The following is a 16,354-nucleotide window of genomic DNA, read 5'->3' on the forward strand; positions in this document are numbered from 1 at the left end:
ACTTACTCAGGACCAGTTTCTAAGCATGCTACATATTCTTAGATTTATTTTAGCCACCGTCTAACATGATATGACACTTAACTTGCTGGACCCAAACCTTCCTTCATACAGATGCATTCAGGTGCTTGTAGGAGGCTCTGAGAACATTTTGGGAGTTTCCATCAAAGCTAAGAGTCCTACGATAAATTGAAGAGCTGGCATAATCACACAATACACTGGAATGTTTGTGGCATAGCAATTTGAATATTTTGTCCATTGCACAACATGAATGTCACTGTTCGGCATTTCTCACAAGCTGTTGCAGGCTTCGATACAGAGGAGTTCTCAGAAAGCCTTGAGTGCAGAAAATAAAGTTTAACATGATTGACTTCCTATATTAAACAACTTTCAAGTCTGAGTAAGTTGCCAAGTTTATATCATGCAGACATAAACTGAAACCACATGCTGCCTGGGGAGTTGGAAGATTAATTCCTGAATATAAACCCTCTTTGGTATGATTTGGAATACTGTCAGCAGTGATGTTAATCATGCACAGTATGCAGTTCATGCGTGAATGCATGCAAAACCAACCAGTACCATCCTTTAAGTGAGATCACCTGTGTATGCCGGCAGGTTGCTGAGACACAGGCGGGGCGAGTGGTACATCGTCATCCCCAATCCCCCACGAAACACAGCATGACAACTTCCCGGAGGTCAACAGGGTCTGTTTGTTACTGCCATCAGCCTCAAAGGAGAGGGGCACGTCTGACAAGACACACAGAGAGTACAAGAGACATGAAGACAGAGATTGTGACAACTGAATTTAAATAAAGACGTTATCCTTGTAGTGGAAACTGATTTGTGGGTAACAGTGTTTCAGGTCAAAGGCATTTGAAAGCATTCACCACTTCCTACACCCTCGTGGTCGAACATCACTCTCTGGTTGCTGCTGAACTCAAATTCCTCCAGAGGAACGTTGCCCGTCACAACTGAGGGTTCTGGCACCGGAACAAACACTTGAGCCAGGAGGGAGCACGATGAGCCAATCTCTTCAAACACCTGTCAATACACAGTAAACGCACACATACAGTTCGTACAGTGTAGTAAAATATCAAGGAGATGTGTGGATTAGACAAAGCGGCAGCATGCTGAATGTTTCTGTACTGTACCTGCAAATTAATGCTCTGGGGACAGTTAACTATCTTGAGATTGAAAATCTGGCCGAAGTGCACTCTGAAATCAGTGTTCAGGGAGCGGCTGTCCGTTCTGGAAACTTCTTTGTCATTATATAGGATCTTGGTGAAAAGAGATCGCCTTGCAACATCCTCTCTTCGTGCTATTTCAGCCCTGAAAACAAGGAGTAAACAAACATGATGAAAAACGTCTGCGGTACAACAGTAACAGGGTCTATTTTCACAAAGCCTCTTATTTCTGATCATCATCTAGCTTTCTTCAAAGCATGTACACAATTATATGGGTGACGTATGTGGATTTGTGTTTCTCTGTCTGTAAGACTCTCTGTGTTTCTGCTTATACCTGGGGCAGAGTTCACTGGCGGTGATGTTTCCAGATGCGGACAGCTCAGGGATCAAGATGGCCTCTCCCGGTTTCCTTCGTATCTTGGAGGCTTTCTCTCTGACCCGCTGCTCTATGGAGTCAAAGTCTGGCTTCTCTGGAGGCTCCGGTTTCGAAGGTTCTTCTTCAACGGGCCCTTCTGATTCGCTCGCCTCCTGGTCCTCGTCTTCTTCTTCTTCTGTGCCGTCCTGTGCTTGACTTTTCTTCTTCTTTTTTCTCTTTTTCTTCTTGGATTTCTGAAAACAGCAAAGATAATATGTGTGTTTTTATATTCACATTGATTTCCAAACCAGACTTTGAACTTAATATAATATTACAGGCAAAATAGTTCCAGCATGTTTTTTTACTTATCAGCCGACACAGCACACATCCATCTACAGTTAGCTAATATCTATCAGTCTAGCTCTAGCAGGTACCTGTTTCCTTCTCCGGAGCTTCCACTCCTCCAGCTGTTTCTTGTACTCTGCCAGCTGTTTCTGGTAGTCCTCCTCGCTCTCTGCCTCCAATTCCACAACCTCTGCCAAGATTTCATCTTCGTACTCTCGCTCGTCTGACGTCCGGTCCACAGTCTCTCTGGAGTAACAATTATTGCACATTAAGTGCAAGAATGTACATTATCCAGCAGGCATTTGTCAGAAGAAGTGAATGTGTACTGTAAAATAAATATGCCCTTAAACAAGATTGATGTTTGTGCATTATCACAGACAGGCAAATTACTTCCTGAGGTAGAGCTTAAAGGGTGTGTTGGTAAACTTCTGAAAGTCTCTCAGGGCCTTCATCTCCTTCCACACTTTAACTATGTTCTTCAGCAGAGTCCTGTCTTTCTCCTGCTCACTGTCTCGCAGGTGCCGAGTGTTCCTGTGATATTCAGCAGAAAAAAAATCATTTTAAAAACTCAGGAATAGGAGAGGAGAGCAGGAAAACTGACATCCAGGGTACCTGTTTGTAGAAGAATCAGGTGCTAGATGAAGCACTCTCTCGGGGGGGACTCACCTAACCTCCAGACTGTACTCAGATATCCTCTGCTGCATGGCTTGAGTGAGGCCCTGCCTGCCATGGATGTCAAGCATATTCCGCAGCGCACTCCTCAATCCATTCAACTGCAACACGCAGGAAACAGAGTCGATGTATATATGAGGCTTATTTGAGAAATTTCTACATCTATTCGAAATGTTCCACAAAGTGGTTGTGACAGCAGAACACAGAGACAGCTGTTCATACCTTGTCGGTGAGGTGTCCTGTCAGATTATTGTGCTGCCTGGTGAGGTACTGATCATACAGCTGAGCTAGGCGGGCCCCCAGGACATGCTCACGACTAAAGAGTGGGTGATGGGAGAAGATCAGCCCGGAGACATCAACATCCAGCTGGTAGTCTCCCTCAGGGTCCGCTGCTCCAGAGATGTACAGATTCGCATATTTGGACTTGAGCGGCTGGGGGGGAAGAACAACATCATCCATCATGTAATGTTCTGGAAAATGATAATATAACGTACATATACTCGGTGCTTGTGTACATTTATGTATCTGTGCGAGCTTTAAGGAAGCATGAAATAGTTGGCAAGATTAATAGCACCACCAGGGAGTGTTGTAATGGAAAGTCATGCATGACAACCACGTATCATAAACAGCCAATCGAACTACAGCGAATGCTTTGTTTTCCAGATGATCACATATGGCAGCTGTATGTTCAGAGTCAAATAACATACATGTGAAGACGGGAATTCTTTAATGATACTGATTGGACACACATTTGCTTCCTACTGAGTCACTGCAAACCACTGAACCACATCTGAACATCTGTGTAACCTGCACTGTCACGTTTTTTCAGGGTTTGTCCTCTATTGCAAAATCTGAGATTAATTCATTAGCTGCTTCTACCTAACCATCATTTATTAATAACTGTGACAGTTACTTTTACACACTACACAGATAAAAGATTTGATATGAATTATCCAACTTTTACTGAAGACAGATAATCCAAAGACGGCACTCATCGATGTGATTTTAGCTTTTCCAAAGATGAACTTAAGGGATCCATCCCAATACCTACACACACTATAACCCTATGACGTACTCCTCCCTCTGTGACATATCTCCAGTAACTCTGTCACAGTACGTAAAATGTGATAACGTTTTGGGTGTGTAGATCCGGAGATAACCAAAAACATTTTTCATTTAAAGAAGTTGCAACAGATGGTGAGCTCAGTTCTCAGTTAGAAGGAAGTTTTTCGTTGTGCTTGCTCATCGGGGGAATTGTTGGGTCTCAGTTAATAATATTATATCGAGTACGGTCTAAACCTGCTCTGTATGGAAAGTGTCATCAGATAACTTCTATTAGGATTCGGCGCTATTCAATAAAATTAAATTGAAGTGTTGTATCAGGTACCACTCCATCAGAAATATCAAAAATATGCAGTGCTGCATTAACACACATCATACTGATTTGGATGGACATTAAATCACCTCCTGTTAACTTGAAATGTAAAAACCTGTGATAAAGGTTTATAAGGTTTATATAATAATAATTTCAAAAAAGATAGTAAACGTGCTTATATTGCTACAGATAAAAAGGGAAATTCATATAAAAGCTAAAATTGAATTGAAATTTCATCTTTCCTTCAAAAGACAACGCCACAGTGCACAGCTGGAGATTTGATGTAGCTGTATATGGTCTGTAGAAATGATATCACAGACGTGTCACCCTCCACCTCTGCTCTTTTCCCTGATAACGTTCCTTTGTACCAAATGCCAAACTGCCCTTTTGCTTTTTTTTCAAAATGGCAGAGGGGTTAGAGGCTGAAAAGTCTGAGGGAGCCGCAACACTTTCAGAGTACGAATGTGCACGCTGCTTCAGATGTGGCAAATGAATAGCCTGATCGAAGTGCGAGTCACAGCGGGCGTGTGTCCTGACCTTCCTGTACACAGTTTGCAGCGCAGGGTCCAGGTCCTCCTCCATGTTGAAGAGAGGGGGTCTGGTGGACGATTCCTTTATGGGGTCAGGCAGAGCCATGATCCTGCCGTCATCTCCAAACCACTTCTTTCCCTTAATAGATAAAGAGATACACATTTTAAAGAATTCCTCATTTAAGTCAGTGATGAGCTGTCTGGTATGTCGGTTGACTGTACCTCCTCCATTTTCAAAATGCGGTTCTCCAGAATGTTCTCATTGGTCAGGGATATAATCGGCCTCTCCCCGACATACAGACCCTCGTCCTCCAGATAACGAGGCTTCATGTTTTCAGGCAGTTTAATGGAGGTCGGGACTGTAAGTTATAAATATAATAAATCAAAGTTACGGGTTCTGTACAGAATATTAAAGCTGAGATCACGGTCAAAGATGGTTTTGTGATTCACTAAATACCTGTTTGAAAACTTGGCGTGAAGAGGAGCTCACTTTCTCGCTGAACAAGTGTTCTGTACCCAACATACTCGGCTTTCTTCACCTCCAGGAAGTCCTTGGATGATTGTTCAATGACGAATAAATCCTCCCCTTCATCTCGAACTAAAGGAGCGTCTTCATTCTTGGGATGGGACGAAGAAAGTGAGGCATTTGAAATATACAGATGGAAATAATCATGACACACACGTATAATTTAGCTTAACTCTTACCTGGTTTTCATTTTCATCTTGATTATCTTCATCTACTTCAGCGTCTTCAACGTCTTCTCCTCCTTCTCCATCTCTGTCTGGCTCAGCTGCTTTTTTCTGTTTTTGGCTTTTCCTGCTGACCTTCTCAGTGCTATCCTGTGGCTCCGGCTCAAAGTTGAATGTAAAGAAATTGTATGCCTCCTCGGCGGTCGGTAGGTCTTTTTGTGTCTGCATTTGTAAAGAATACGTAAATAAATACAACAACACTGAAAAGGTTTTCAAAAAGATTGCGCTCTTGTTTCCAGCCTTACTCGTTTTGCTGCTTCTCTGAACTTGACCCCGGTGCCGAGGGTCAGAGGGGCATCATGTCTTCCTGCTCTGTCCGGATCAACCTGTAAAACACTGGGGGTTAAACCTACACTGCTGGACTGGACTACGTGGGTACAATCATGGCTAGAGGACCCTGTGTGGCCACAGATGAAGTAGACGCTCACCTCTCGATCAAACCTTGTGACGGTGTCTCTGTCTCTGAGGCTTTGTAGGCGACTGGCTGGCTCGAGAGAGGCCTCCTCCTGCTGCTGAAGGCTCTCGCCTTTAGACTGGAACACAAGAGGACATCCTTCAATACTAGTTCACAAACACAATTGTTTCATGATCATATTCAAACACAAGGATAGAAGCTGGGTTTACTCTGGCTAGTCTCAGCTTCTCTTCCAAACGTCGTGTCACAGAATCGTCTAAATGTTGAGAGCCAGAAGGGTGCTGAGTTTTTGAGGGGAGTCCTAGGAGACAAAGCACATCATGAGACAATAACTACATAGATTACTCAGCATTGTATCGTTACACTCACAAATATTTCCACCGATTCCCTGGTGAAGCTGTCAGTTTGTTTGATTTTTCTTTGATATGTTATTTCCAGATTTCAATCAAAATGTGTCATTTTTATAGTTGTATAACATGGGTAAAGGTGTTGTATGTGTTGTTTTACCAAAACATCTTTATATGCAGTAAATTAAAGGATCACACAGCACTGTTTCCTGCTCGTAACAACCAAAAAGCATGAAGAGAGAGAGGGGAAAGTTTAGACCGAACATGGACATGAACCTCTCAGAGAGCCGAGCGGAGGTCTTGACGATAACACAGCTGATCCTTCATCTCCACTGTGGGGCTGAACGGTGGAGATCTCCTCCACATCATCGTCACAGGACTCCTGGGCTGAAGACCGTTCAAGCACCTGATATATTTCAAGAGATCGGACAATTATGTACACAGTGAGCGCTATGAATGAATGAACTGAGGGCGACAGAGGAAGATGTGTGTACCCTCTTCTTCTGCCTCTGTCTCTGCGCTCTTATGGTGCGTTTCAGTGTCTCTCCTGGGTCTTCCTCGCTGCTTTGAGGCTCCTGCTGTAAACACACACACATCCAGTTAACACAGTCTGTCCACACTGTTATTTAGTTAGCACACAGCTGGTTCATTGGCAAAAGGAGGGAAGCTATTAGATTGTTGTTGAAGCAGCAGCACACACACACACACACACACAGCAGCAGCAAGGGAGTCTACAGGCTACAAAACACACACACACACCAACCTTCATTGCAGTTTGTAGTTTCCCTTTACTCAATTTGGTGGACGGGACCAGAGCCTGTCGAGTATAATCAGATTTTCTAAAGCGTTAGCAGCTCTTTTAATCTGTGTATGAAGTGAGCCAACCCTCCCGAGGCATGTCGAGGCTTGTCAGGGAGGTTTGGTGCCGGGTGGGTGAGCTCCACACGGCCACAGAAACACCTCTGTTCATCTGTGGTGACACATATATATGATATAAAGTGTATTACATTACCTGGACGTCGTCCTCATCTTTGTTTTTCACCAACGTGTCCTGCAGAGCTCGTCGTTTCTTTCGCAGTTTTTCTCGGATGTCACTAAAGAAGACAGATTGATTAAACTCATAAACGCAAAATCTAGCTGACTTGATTTAAAGCGGTTAACAACATTTAAATGTTGGCAGTTACCTTGAAGAAGCCAGGGTGGCGATGATGATAGTTTTCTTGTATTTAATGCAGAAACAGACCGCTGTCTTCCCGGTTTACTTTGTATTATATCTTAATACTAAGTGTGACTTGTGCCCAAAGTTTGTACTTTTCTGATGGAGATATTTATCCTATAGATACTTTTATCATCATGAACCGTTACCGCTGCCTAGTAACCAGATAAACCACTTCTCAACCGGCCTTAAAAGTCACGATTTCATTGGCCGAACGCACTGTCAATCAAAAAAAAGAGTTACGCAAGAGCCCGCCCACTAAGGCGTCCCACAAGGCACAAAAAGGCGCACCTCGTATTTTTCCTTTCTTTCTGTTGTTTTTGCACTTTTTTGCCAATAGAAACGCCACAGTTAACCCGTTTTGACTTATTCATACATAACACATGATATTTTTAACCCGTTTTGACTTATTCATACATAACACATGATATTTTGCAATTTCTTTGCCTCTCAAACTAAACTCAACCTGCCAACAATGTTTTAATGTTAACAGAACATGACCAAAACATTATTCTATCACCTTAGAAATATCACCAAAGTCGGATCATTCATCACCAAGGCCGACACAGAAAAAATAATTCACGCTTTTATCACTTCAAGACTTGATTACTGTAATGCCCTTCTGTATGAACAAATACAGAAGGGTTTATATATGTTTTATACAGAATGAATAAAACAAAACTGAAAACCAAAGGTGACTGAGCCTTTGTGGTGGCGGCCCCTATAGGCTCTGGTATAACTTGCCCTGGCACATCCAAACTGCTGGATCAAGTTTAAATATCTTAGCATTTATCTTAACCTTTTGTAATTATGGTATTATATGTATTATAATAATTATATGTATTAACCTTTGGTCAACCTCAGTTGTTTTTAAATGTGCTTAAATAAAGTTTTGAGTTGAGTTGAGTTGAGTGTGGTCTTCCTAAAAAAACACTAGGCCGCTTACATGATACAGAACTCTGCAGCCCGAGTACTGACAAGACCAGACAGAGGGCACACATAACCCCATTTTAAAAGCCTGCACTGGTACCCGTAGTTTTAGAATTGATTTTAAGATTCTCTTATTGGTTTTTAAATCACTGAATGGCCTGGCACCGACCTACCTTTCTGACATGCTACAGAAGTATGTACCGAGCAGGTCCCTCAGATCCTCGGCATCTAGACTCTCTAGTTGTCCCCAGAACCTCCACAAAGAAGTTTGGTGAGGCCGCTTTTAGCTACTGCGGCCCCCATCTCTGGAACAGCCTGCCTATGGATCTGAGGGACTGCACCTCTGTAGACTTTTTTAAAAAACAACTTAAGACATACCTTTTTAGCCTGGCTTTTACCTAAGGTGCCTGATCATTCACTGCTGAGTTTTAAAGTTCTAATCACTTCTTGTTACTTTTATTCCTGGTGTTCATTAACTGTACAGGTCTTATCTACTTTTACTGCAACTGTTCTTAAATTATGCTTTTTACCCTATAGGTCTTAATTTTTCTTTTAATTTGTTTCATTGTTGTAGTTTTATGCTTTTTACTTTACTTCTAATCGCTAGTTTTTCATGAAACTGCTCTGTTAGTTTTTGTCTATTTCAGTTTTTACTCTGCTCTGTGAAGCTGTTAGTTTTTGTCTATTTCAGTTTTTACTCTGCTCTGTGAAGCACTTTGGGCTAGAATTCTGTATGAAAGGTGCTATATAAATAAATAAAGTTGAAGTTGAAGTTGAAAAAACAGTTTCTTCCCACCAGGGGCCATCATTGTGATGAACACAGAAAAACCACAACACAAAATGTCAGGAACATTACCTGTGCAATAACCTGTAATTTATAAATGAAATTATTCTCACTCTTCAATTTAGTTTTTGTTCTTTTAATATGCAAATATCACTCACACACAATCTACTCATGCTTTACATACTGTTCTATATATTCTATATATCTATATATTACCTTATAACATACATAACACAACCTGCTGTAAAAAAAAAAACATATTTATGTCATGTTATGAATCATTTGCACTCTGCATAATCACCAGTTCTATATTCAGTTGGCAAATGTTATTGTTGTTTATGTATACACATATTTATGTATATGCCCTTTATATATACATAGTCTTAAAGTTTATGTTTACATTTACCTGTCAAGCTCCTTGTTTGTTTTTTGTTTTTTTTATCTGTACTTGTTAGTTAAATGAGCTTCTGTAGATGTTTTTAATGTATAAGTTCAGCGTTCCTGCCTGTGTTGTTGCTGTGCTTGCTTTGACAAGTTTCTCTCAGTATTCCCAATTCTGATTGACCTGATCCAACCTGCATCTACTGAAAACAAACACATCAAAAGCATATTCAAGCTTTATTAAATTAGCTTTATTAAATAATATAATTTCAAATCAGAAGATAAGTCTCTATGGTAATAATACTAGCAGTACAAACATTTGTATAAAAATATAGTTTGACCATACCATATGTGTGATAAAACAGTGACTAGCAGTTTCTGTTTTGTGTTTTCCAGGTTCTATCTATGCATAGTCTTCTGCCAGTGCGTCAAAATAATTTGTGTCTGCATAGAGAAGAAAGCCAGAGAACAAGCTGTCAGCCCAGCCTGGGTCTGCAAATAAACCATTCTGGTCGTGGTAGAAGATCTCCATCCACACCTCATCTTCTGGGTTCAGGTACATCACAGTGGACCCGGATGCTACGTCATGGTTCCCTGTGTTTGCATCAAAGGTTTTGATGCGATACTGACCATTCTGCACGAGTCCAATGGCCAGGTGTTTGTTGGCCAGTGTAATGTCATAGGAGAAATAATAAACACCTGGGTATGCACAGATGAACTTGCCCGTCTGTGGGTTGTAGTGGTCACCCTCATTAAATAGCACCTTATTGAACTTTATGGGGAGATTCTCTGGAGGGTAGCTGCTGGTGATACCCACAGAGAAGGCAGATTTAGGCAGCAGGCTGCCACACTTGCAGGTTCCTGCAGTTCCACGTGGCCCTCTTTTGCCCTTGTCCCCTTTCTCTCCGTCGGGGCCTGTGAGTCCAAGTTGGCCCACATCTCCGTTCTCACCTGTCGGCCCTCGTTTCCCCGGGGGGCCACGGTCACCTCGGCCTCCAATCTTACCTGTTGGGCCAACTCTGCCCTTTAACCCTGAAACAGAAAAATCATGCGATTACCGATAGAATAAGTTGTTGGCATGTGAATCAGTTTCTAGTTCTGGACTTGTTGAACCTGACTATTAAGGGAATAGTCAATGGAAACTCTCTCATGTATTGAGTCACCTCTGGAAAACAGCCAACTTGCCAGAAACTATCCTATTTCCAGTTGACTACATCCGTACTGTAAATACCCTGGAGATATTGTATGTTTGTTCAAGAGCACTGGGCTATTCCGAATATGTAGTTTCATGTTCAGATGCAGGTGTGTGTCTGAATTCCTGTTTCCACACATAATGGAAAACACCTTTGTTTAGCCCTGACAGATTTATTGCGTCTCAGGCTGCCTAGATGGTATCAGTAATGGATCTGCTGGATGAGGCAAACAGAAACAGTCCTCACAAATATTTTTGCACTTTATTGCAGCTACCTATATCAAATATTCACCATCTGTATAATCTAAACAAATCTTTACCAAGCTGGGATCAACCATGATTAATTATTTGCGTTGTGCAAATCAGCTCTGAGCTTAAATGGCTACGTCTGTCAAAGTCAATTAATCTTCCAGCTGTGGAAACTCCTCTGTGCCAGCTTTTCCCTTGCACAGAGTGGTGGTATTTATTTATCGGCACATATAAACTGATGCTGTATCTGTTTATGTTTTATAATATACCTGTGTCTCCCTTTTCTCCCTTTTCACCCTTCCTGCCATCTCTGCCATCTCTTCCTGGGATACCCACATTCCCATCCGCTCCCGGGGGCCCGCTGAGACCAGGTTTGCCAGGCAGGCCCGGTGACCCGGGGACACTGCAGATCAGACGAGGTGCCCCTTTCAGTTTGGTCTCAAACAGCTGTCCAAAGACACAGTGGCACAGACAGACTACTCCCATCAGCGTCCACATCTTCAAATCTGTAAATGCAAACAGGAGATTGGAGAGAATTTAGAGGATTTAGAACATCTAATATTCTTTTTCAGACATTTCTGTGTCCCATATGTGTTTATACTTTGATATTAAACTGATATAAGGGTCCAAACTAAATAGTTTTGTGTTTGCAGAAACTGTATGTTGTGGTGCCAAAGTCTTAAACAGGTTCCGACTGGAAATGTGAATCCTGTTATCAGTTATTATCACTATAAAACACTTAAACGTGTGATGTCATGGGCTCAGACAGAACAAAAAGCCTATCAGTGAATCTTATTTTCGATCAAGGACAGCATGAGACCAGATGTGACTCTCGTAATGAGACACAATTGCTGTTTGACTCTGTCTCACACACTGATGTTCTCATCCACCACAGAATTTCATGTGAGTGACCTCAAACGAAACCTTTGTCTCTGTTCCAAGTTTTTTTTGGCCAATAACATTCCCAAGTTATGACATAATATTCAGCACAATCCCTGTCAGGGGAACCTAATCATGAAGCAATGGCACTTGAGTGGACAGAAATGTTATACATTTATGTTATGCAGAGAGAAAGGCAGGGACGCGATCTCATCATGAATAATTGACAGAAATTAACTGCAAGTTCAAAAGTAATAACAGTGATGGAAATCTGGAGCAGTGCTGAATGAGGGACTACACACTTAAATCCACTGTGGCAGCATTTCAGATGTCTCAAACATTCACGTAATGAAGCCCTCCATGGCAGCTCACCAACCAGATGAGTTCTTCTACAAGAAAATCTTCAGGGAGTTTAACCAACATGCACAGAAAAGGTTTAACCGTAATGTATGTGGCTGTTATGAACATGCTTGTTCTGTGCATATTTGCCAAAGTGGGTGTGAGAATGTGAGTCTTGCATCTGTTCTCGGGCCCGGCTGTTTCTGAATGGTGGGGGCGTCGGAACATGTGTGTCAAGTTTACAGCGAGGAATCATCCCCTTGTCTGTCTTTAAAAATAAGTGAATCCGTTTATTGCAACATGTTTTCCTTGACATTACACGCTCGGCTTGTCTGTCGGTGCAAGATGCCAGGCCACTAGACAGACTGTGTGTGTGTGTGTGTGTGTGTGTGTGTGTGTGTGTGTGTGTGTGTACAACACCAAAATAAACACTATTAGATAAACAGGAAAGCACACACACAGACACTTACATACAAACACACACACACACACACACACACACGACATGAACAAGCTGTGGTTGCTCTGTGAAACACACACAGTTACACACACACACACACACAGACCCTCAGTGTCGTTATTGTAGCATGTTTTTGATTTTGAGGGTAATGAACTGGTCACAGAGCCAGTGTGAGGTCCTGTGAGAGAGAAACCCCGCCCGCCAATGCTGCTCTGCAGAAATGATGTCAACATTAGTAAAATGGCTATTATTGAAGAGAAAAATGCTACACTTTTTACACACGCATGAGAACATGCATGCGAAAAATGCATGCTCAGACGCACAAGTCATTAAATCTCAAGCTACATCTTTTTTAAAAAAAGAGAAAAGAATCAGCAGTAAATACAAAACATCTTTGACCTCTGACTGAAGTTCTTCTTTGTTTAATAATGACAACATAAAGACATTTATGCCCCACTGGGAACTCTACTATAAAAATGAGTGGTTCTCATTATATTCTCCTCACAGTGAACAGGTGTAGCCATAAAATTAAAAGAGTCTGTCTGTGTGTGTCCACTCTAAGAAATTGCATCTTCTGTGATGCCCTCAAGGTGTTTGTAATTTATGTCAGACTCCTAATAAATCCTGGGACAGTTTATGCTGCAGATGAAGCAGGTTAACAAGAACAAATAAGACATTTTTTTAATGTATAAATGGGATTACACATACTTATAAGTCATGCATGCAAACATGTGGGAACACTGACACACACACACGGGTATTCAAGGTATTCGCTCAGTAAGTTCTAGTGAAAATCTTAAAGTCAACATCATTTCTGTTAGTCTTCTGAATGAAACATGTTTTGTGATAGTCACAGAACAGTACAGACTTATGACCAGTGTGTTCTTACCCCACAGTTGGCAGCTGTTCATCTCCAAAGCCGATCAAAAGTCTCACTGTTGAGTGTCTTCGTCCTATCTGCTCAGATTCCAATCTTTTTCATGATTTGCCCCCGTGGTTAACATGTTATTTGTCTTTTTTCTGCTGTGCTCTCAGACATCTGCGTGCAGAGCAGCCCAGCTGCTTCGTTTTCTGACAGCGTCTTGTAGTGCAGCAGCAGAAGCAGCCAGCAGCCTGGATTCACTCCATCCAACCTTTCCTCCACCCCCTAATCCACTCCCTTCTCTCTGCCTCGTAAACTTCCCCAAGGCAAACAAAAATCATCCAGACAGGCACAGTATGTACGCACTGATTCAACTCTATTATGTCATGGATGAAGACTCCTTAAATATAAGACAAACATTGTAGAAGTCAGCAACTTGGATCCTGCAGAATAAGGCTTTTCCACTGAAGTTCAGATTCATAAATGGCAAAAATCATTTGTGTCTTGTTGAGCTCACTGATGACCTCATTTGTATTTCTGGTACTTACCCCTAGATGGGGCCAAAACTGATGTGTGGAGGTGTGCTGGGGCACTTCTTGGTCCACACAAAGGTCAGAAAATTAAAGATGCATCAGAAAAATATGTCTCAAAATAACATGAGTAATTATAGCAAAGAAGTCATTAAATCAACTAATGAAGTTGTCGATTAACCTCTGTATTGTAATTTTTATAAATCATAATAAGAGGTATTTTGCAGCTCTAAGCATAGTTCTATGTATTTAGAAATACTACATTACAAGTGAAAGTGCATTCAAAGGCTACTTAACAGAAAGAAACATTATCAGTAGTATACTTAAAGTATTAAAAGTAAAAGTACTCATTCTGCAATTTGATGTGACACCAAGATTGTTTTTACTGATGCAGCAGCATGCATATAGTGCGTGTGTACTGTTGTAGCTGATAAAGATGGAGCCAGTTTTAACCACTTTATGTACAGGTAGGTAGTTTACGCAGTGGTTACCAATCTGGGGTTTGTCTCCTGTCCAAAGAGTCACATTCTGAGGGATTGTGAGATGACTGGTGATGTTTGGAAAGAAGTAAAAAAAAAGTCCTGCTTCATATTTATATTCATTTTCCCAAAAAGTTTGGGGGACCATTGGTTTCATCTTTAGAAATGCATTAAATTTAAGCAGTTTATCGTTTCTGTATGTAAAAAGTTAACTTACAAAGTAACTACAGCTCTCAGGTAAATGTAGTGGAGTAAAAAGTACAATATTTCCCTTAAAATATAGTAAGGTTGAAGTATAAACTAGCAGAAAATGGAAATACCCATTTTAATTACAAGTACCTAAAATTATACTTTTACACTGATATAGTAAAATTAATATAGGGAAACTGATGTAGAAATAGTATTTATCAATGTTCATAACACTATATTGTGACGACTAATATAAAACACTGGAGTATAATGAACTTCATCATCATGATATTATTTGTTGTGCACAATCTCATATTTAACTCATCAGCAGCAGCCATGTTGTGTCCAAACAGAATGGGTCTTTATTCAGGAAGTGAAAGAAAAAAAAAAGATTGTAATCAACACCCCATTTAAATACAAAACCAACAAAAATAAAAATAAACATGATATTCATTTTGCATATCAAAGAACCATTCAGTAATAATTACAATCCAAACACCTCATAAACCACTTTTGTGAATCTATACACAAACTCTGATTTAGAAATTAGTCACTTTAACAATAAAATTACAAATATTTAGCTTTAAAAATAATTAAACTCAAAATAATATCTTAGCAATTAGCATTTTAAATTTATATATAGTGTATTTCCACATAAAAATACAAAATAATATCAATGACATTTAAATATGAAAAATTATTCCAAGAATTCTGCTACTATTAAATGAAACAAAATGTGGGATAAAACAAGATGAAATGAAATAGAAATATGCATGAAAAAGTCTCTCCTTTTGTTAGCAAAACACTATCCAAAATAACTACAATCATTTACATCAGTACAAAGATATCTGGATTTAAAAATAGTTGCAATGAAAAAACGGGGTTTTATTTTTTTCTGACAGTAAAAAATGACACTGTGGATCAGAAATCTGCAAAATATGCAATGAAAAAAATAAATCTGCATTAAAAAGGTTTACACTGTAGTTCTTACTTTTTATACAAACATTAGAAACAGTATTGCACATCACAACACAGATTCGAGGTTAGTCAGCCTTTCAAAATGTGTTATATTCAAGTTTCAGAGCATCTACGAGGACAGGCAGCTGGGGCCTCGATGCAACAGGGGAGAATCTCAAGTGTCTTCCAAGAATATAATAAAACCTTCATGTTTCCTTCCTTCAAATGAAATGTGTTGTTTATCAAAATAAGAATCAACGGTATATCAAAAACTTTGATGTTGTTGTTACGAATGACGTGATTCTTTGTCTTTGAACAGAACTTTTGGACGTAATTAGCACTGGAGGGGAGAGGGGACGGGGGAAATAAATTGTATAATAGTCCTATTCAAATAGAAAAATACAATCAAAATCAAATAGTTTTGTTTTGTCTACAAAAATAGTGAAATAAATATGATTTTTACAAAAAAAAAGGAAAAAAAAAAAGACATACAGAACAAAGTAACAGTGTTCAACATAGAAAATAGAACCTCACAAAAACAGCACGAGTCAAGTGTTACAGGTGACGATATTCAAACATGTTCGCATCATGAGAACTAAAGCCACAGGGGACGGGGGGGACGGGCGGGAAAAGGGGGACGACGGGACTCCCGACTCCCGGTCCTCACAACAACATCCAGACTACATTAGAATATATTAGAACATATTGGATTCCTGCTCTACTCATACAGAATATAGATAACTTAAGACAACTGCTTCACGCTACATCTTAAATAAGTAATCATGAAAAAATAAAAATTTTAATAAATCATCTGTAGAATTATAAATAGGTGGAGGTTTCAGAGGATCTGCACTGAAATCACTTAAAGGGGGGGAGTGGATAAGAAATCAAATGAGTGGGGATATAGAAAAGTAGTGCATAATATATATTATTAAAA

The 16,354-nt window shown here is 40.3% G+C and overlaps 2 protein-coding genes across 2 annotated transcripts in view; both read right to left on the reverse strand.

Annotated features, from left to right (window-relative positions):
- Positions 1 to 8,922, reverse strand: part of cc2d2a (coiled-coil and C2 domain containing 2A) — a 16,601-nt gene extending 7,679 nt beyond the window's left edge. The window contains exons 1-20 of the mRNA XM_027290232.1: positions 8,913 to 8,922; positions 7,155 to 7,215; positions 6,983 to 7,064; positions 6,465 to 6,548; positions 6,247 to 6,376; positions 5,833 to 5,924; positions 5,637 to 5,741; positions 5,454 to 5,534; positions 5,164 to 5,370; positions 4,916 to 5,075; positions 4,681 to 4,817; positions 4,466 to 4,597; positions 2,776 to 2,985; positions 2,548 to 2,654; positions 2,272 to 2,412; positions 1,971 to 2,127; positions 1,516 to 1,790; positions 1,149 to 1,326; positions 885 to 1,038; positions 597 to 744 (exon numbers count right to left, since the gene is read on the reverse strand). Of these exons, the coding sequence (XP_027146033.1) occupies positions 597 to 744; positions 885 to 1,038; positions 1,149 to 1,326; positions 1,516 to 1,790; positions 1,971 to 2,127; positions 2,272 to 2,412; positions 2,548 to 2,654; positions 2,776 to 2,985; positions 4,466 to 4,597; positions 4,681 to 4,817; positions 4,916 to 5,075; positions 5,164 to 5,370; positions 5,454 to 5,534; positions 5,637 to 5,741; positions 5,833 to 5,924; positions 6,247 to 6,376; positions 6,465 to 6,548; positions 6,983 to 7,064; positions 7,155 to 7,215; positions 8,913 to 8,922 (2,651 nt within the window). The remainder of the gene's footprint in view (positions 1 to 596; positions 745 to 884; positions 1,039 to 1,148; positions 1,327 to 1,515; positions 1,791 to 1,970; positions 2,128 to 2,271; positions 2,413 to 2,547; positions 2,655 to 2,775; positions 2,986 to 4,465; positions 4,598 to 4,680; positions 4,818 to 4,915; positions 5,076 to 5,163; positions 5,371 to 5,453; positions 5,535 to 5,636; positions 5,742 to 5,832; positions 5,925 to 6,246; positions 6,377 to 6,464; positions 6,549 to 6,982; positions 7,065 to 7,154; positions 7,216 to 8,912) is intronic.
- Positions 8,923 to 9,064: 142 nt separating this feature from the next.
- Positions 9,065 to 13,560, reverse strand: c1qtnf7 (C1q and TNF related 7). The gene is made up of 3 exons (XM_010730984.3): positions 13,290 to 13,560; positions 10,992 to 11,228; positions 9,065 to 10,313 (listed from the first exon to the last, which is right to left on the reverse strand). Exons 1-3 carry the CDS (start codon positions 13,309 to 13,311, stop codon positions 9,685 to 9,687), a joined length of 888 nt encoding a protein of 295 aa, XP_010729286.3. The 5' UTR covers positions 13,312 to 13,560; the 3' UTR covers positions 9,065 to 9,684.
- Between the last annotated feature and the right edge of the window lie 2,794 nt (positions 13,561 to 16,354).

This window comes from Larimichthys crocea, chromosome XVII (assembly GCF_000972845.2).
Source record: "Larimichthys crocea isolate SSNF chromosome XVII, L_crocea_2.0, whole genome shotgun sequence".
Classification (NCBI taxonomy): Eukaryota; Metazoa; Chordata; class Actinopteri; family Sciaenidae; genus Larimichthys; species Larimichthys crocea.

What these genes read in the sequence shown, in the direction of transcription:
- c1qtnf7 (XM_010730984.3), bottom strand. Translation starts at nt 13,311, where the DNA reads ATGAACAGCTGCCAACTGTGGG. An exon ending in GAACAGCTGCCAACTGTGGG is followed by an intron (nt 11,229 to 13,289) that starts GTAAGAACACAC and finishes TTGCATTTACAG; the next exon opens with ATTTGAAGATGTGGACGCTG. An exon ending in GGGAGAAAAGGGAGACACAG is followed by an intron (nt 10,314 to 10,991) that starts GTATATTATAAA and finishes TTTCTGTTTCAG; the next exon opens with GGTTAAAGGGCAGAGTTGGC.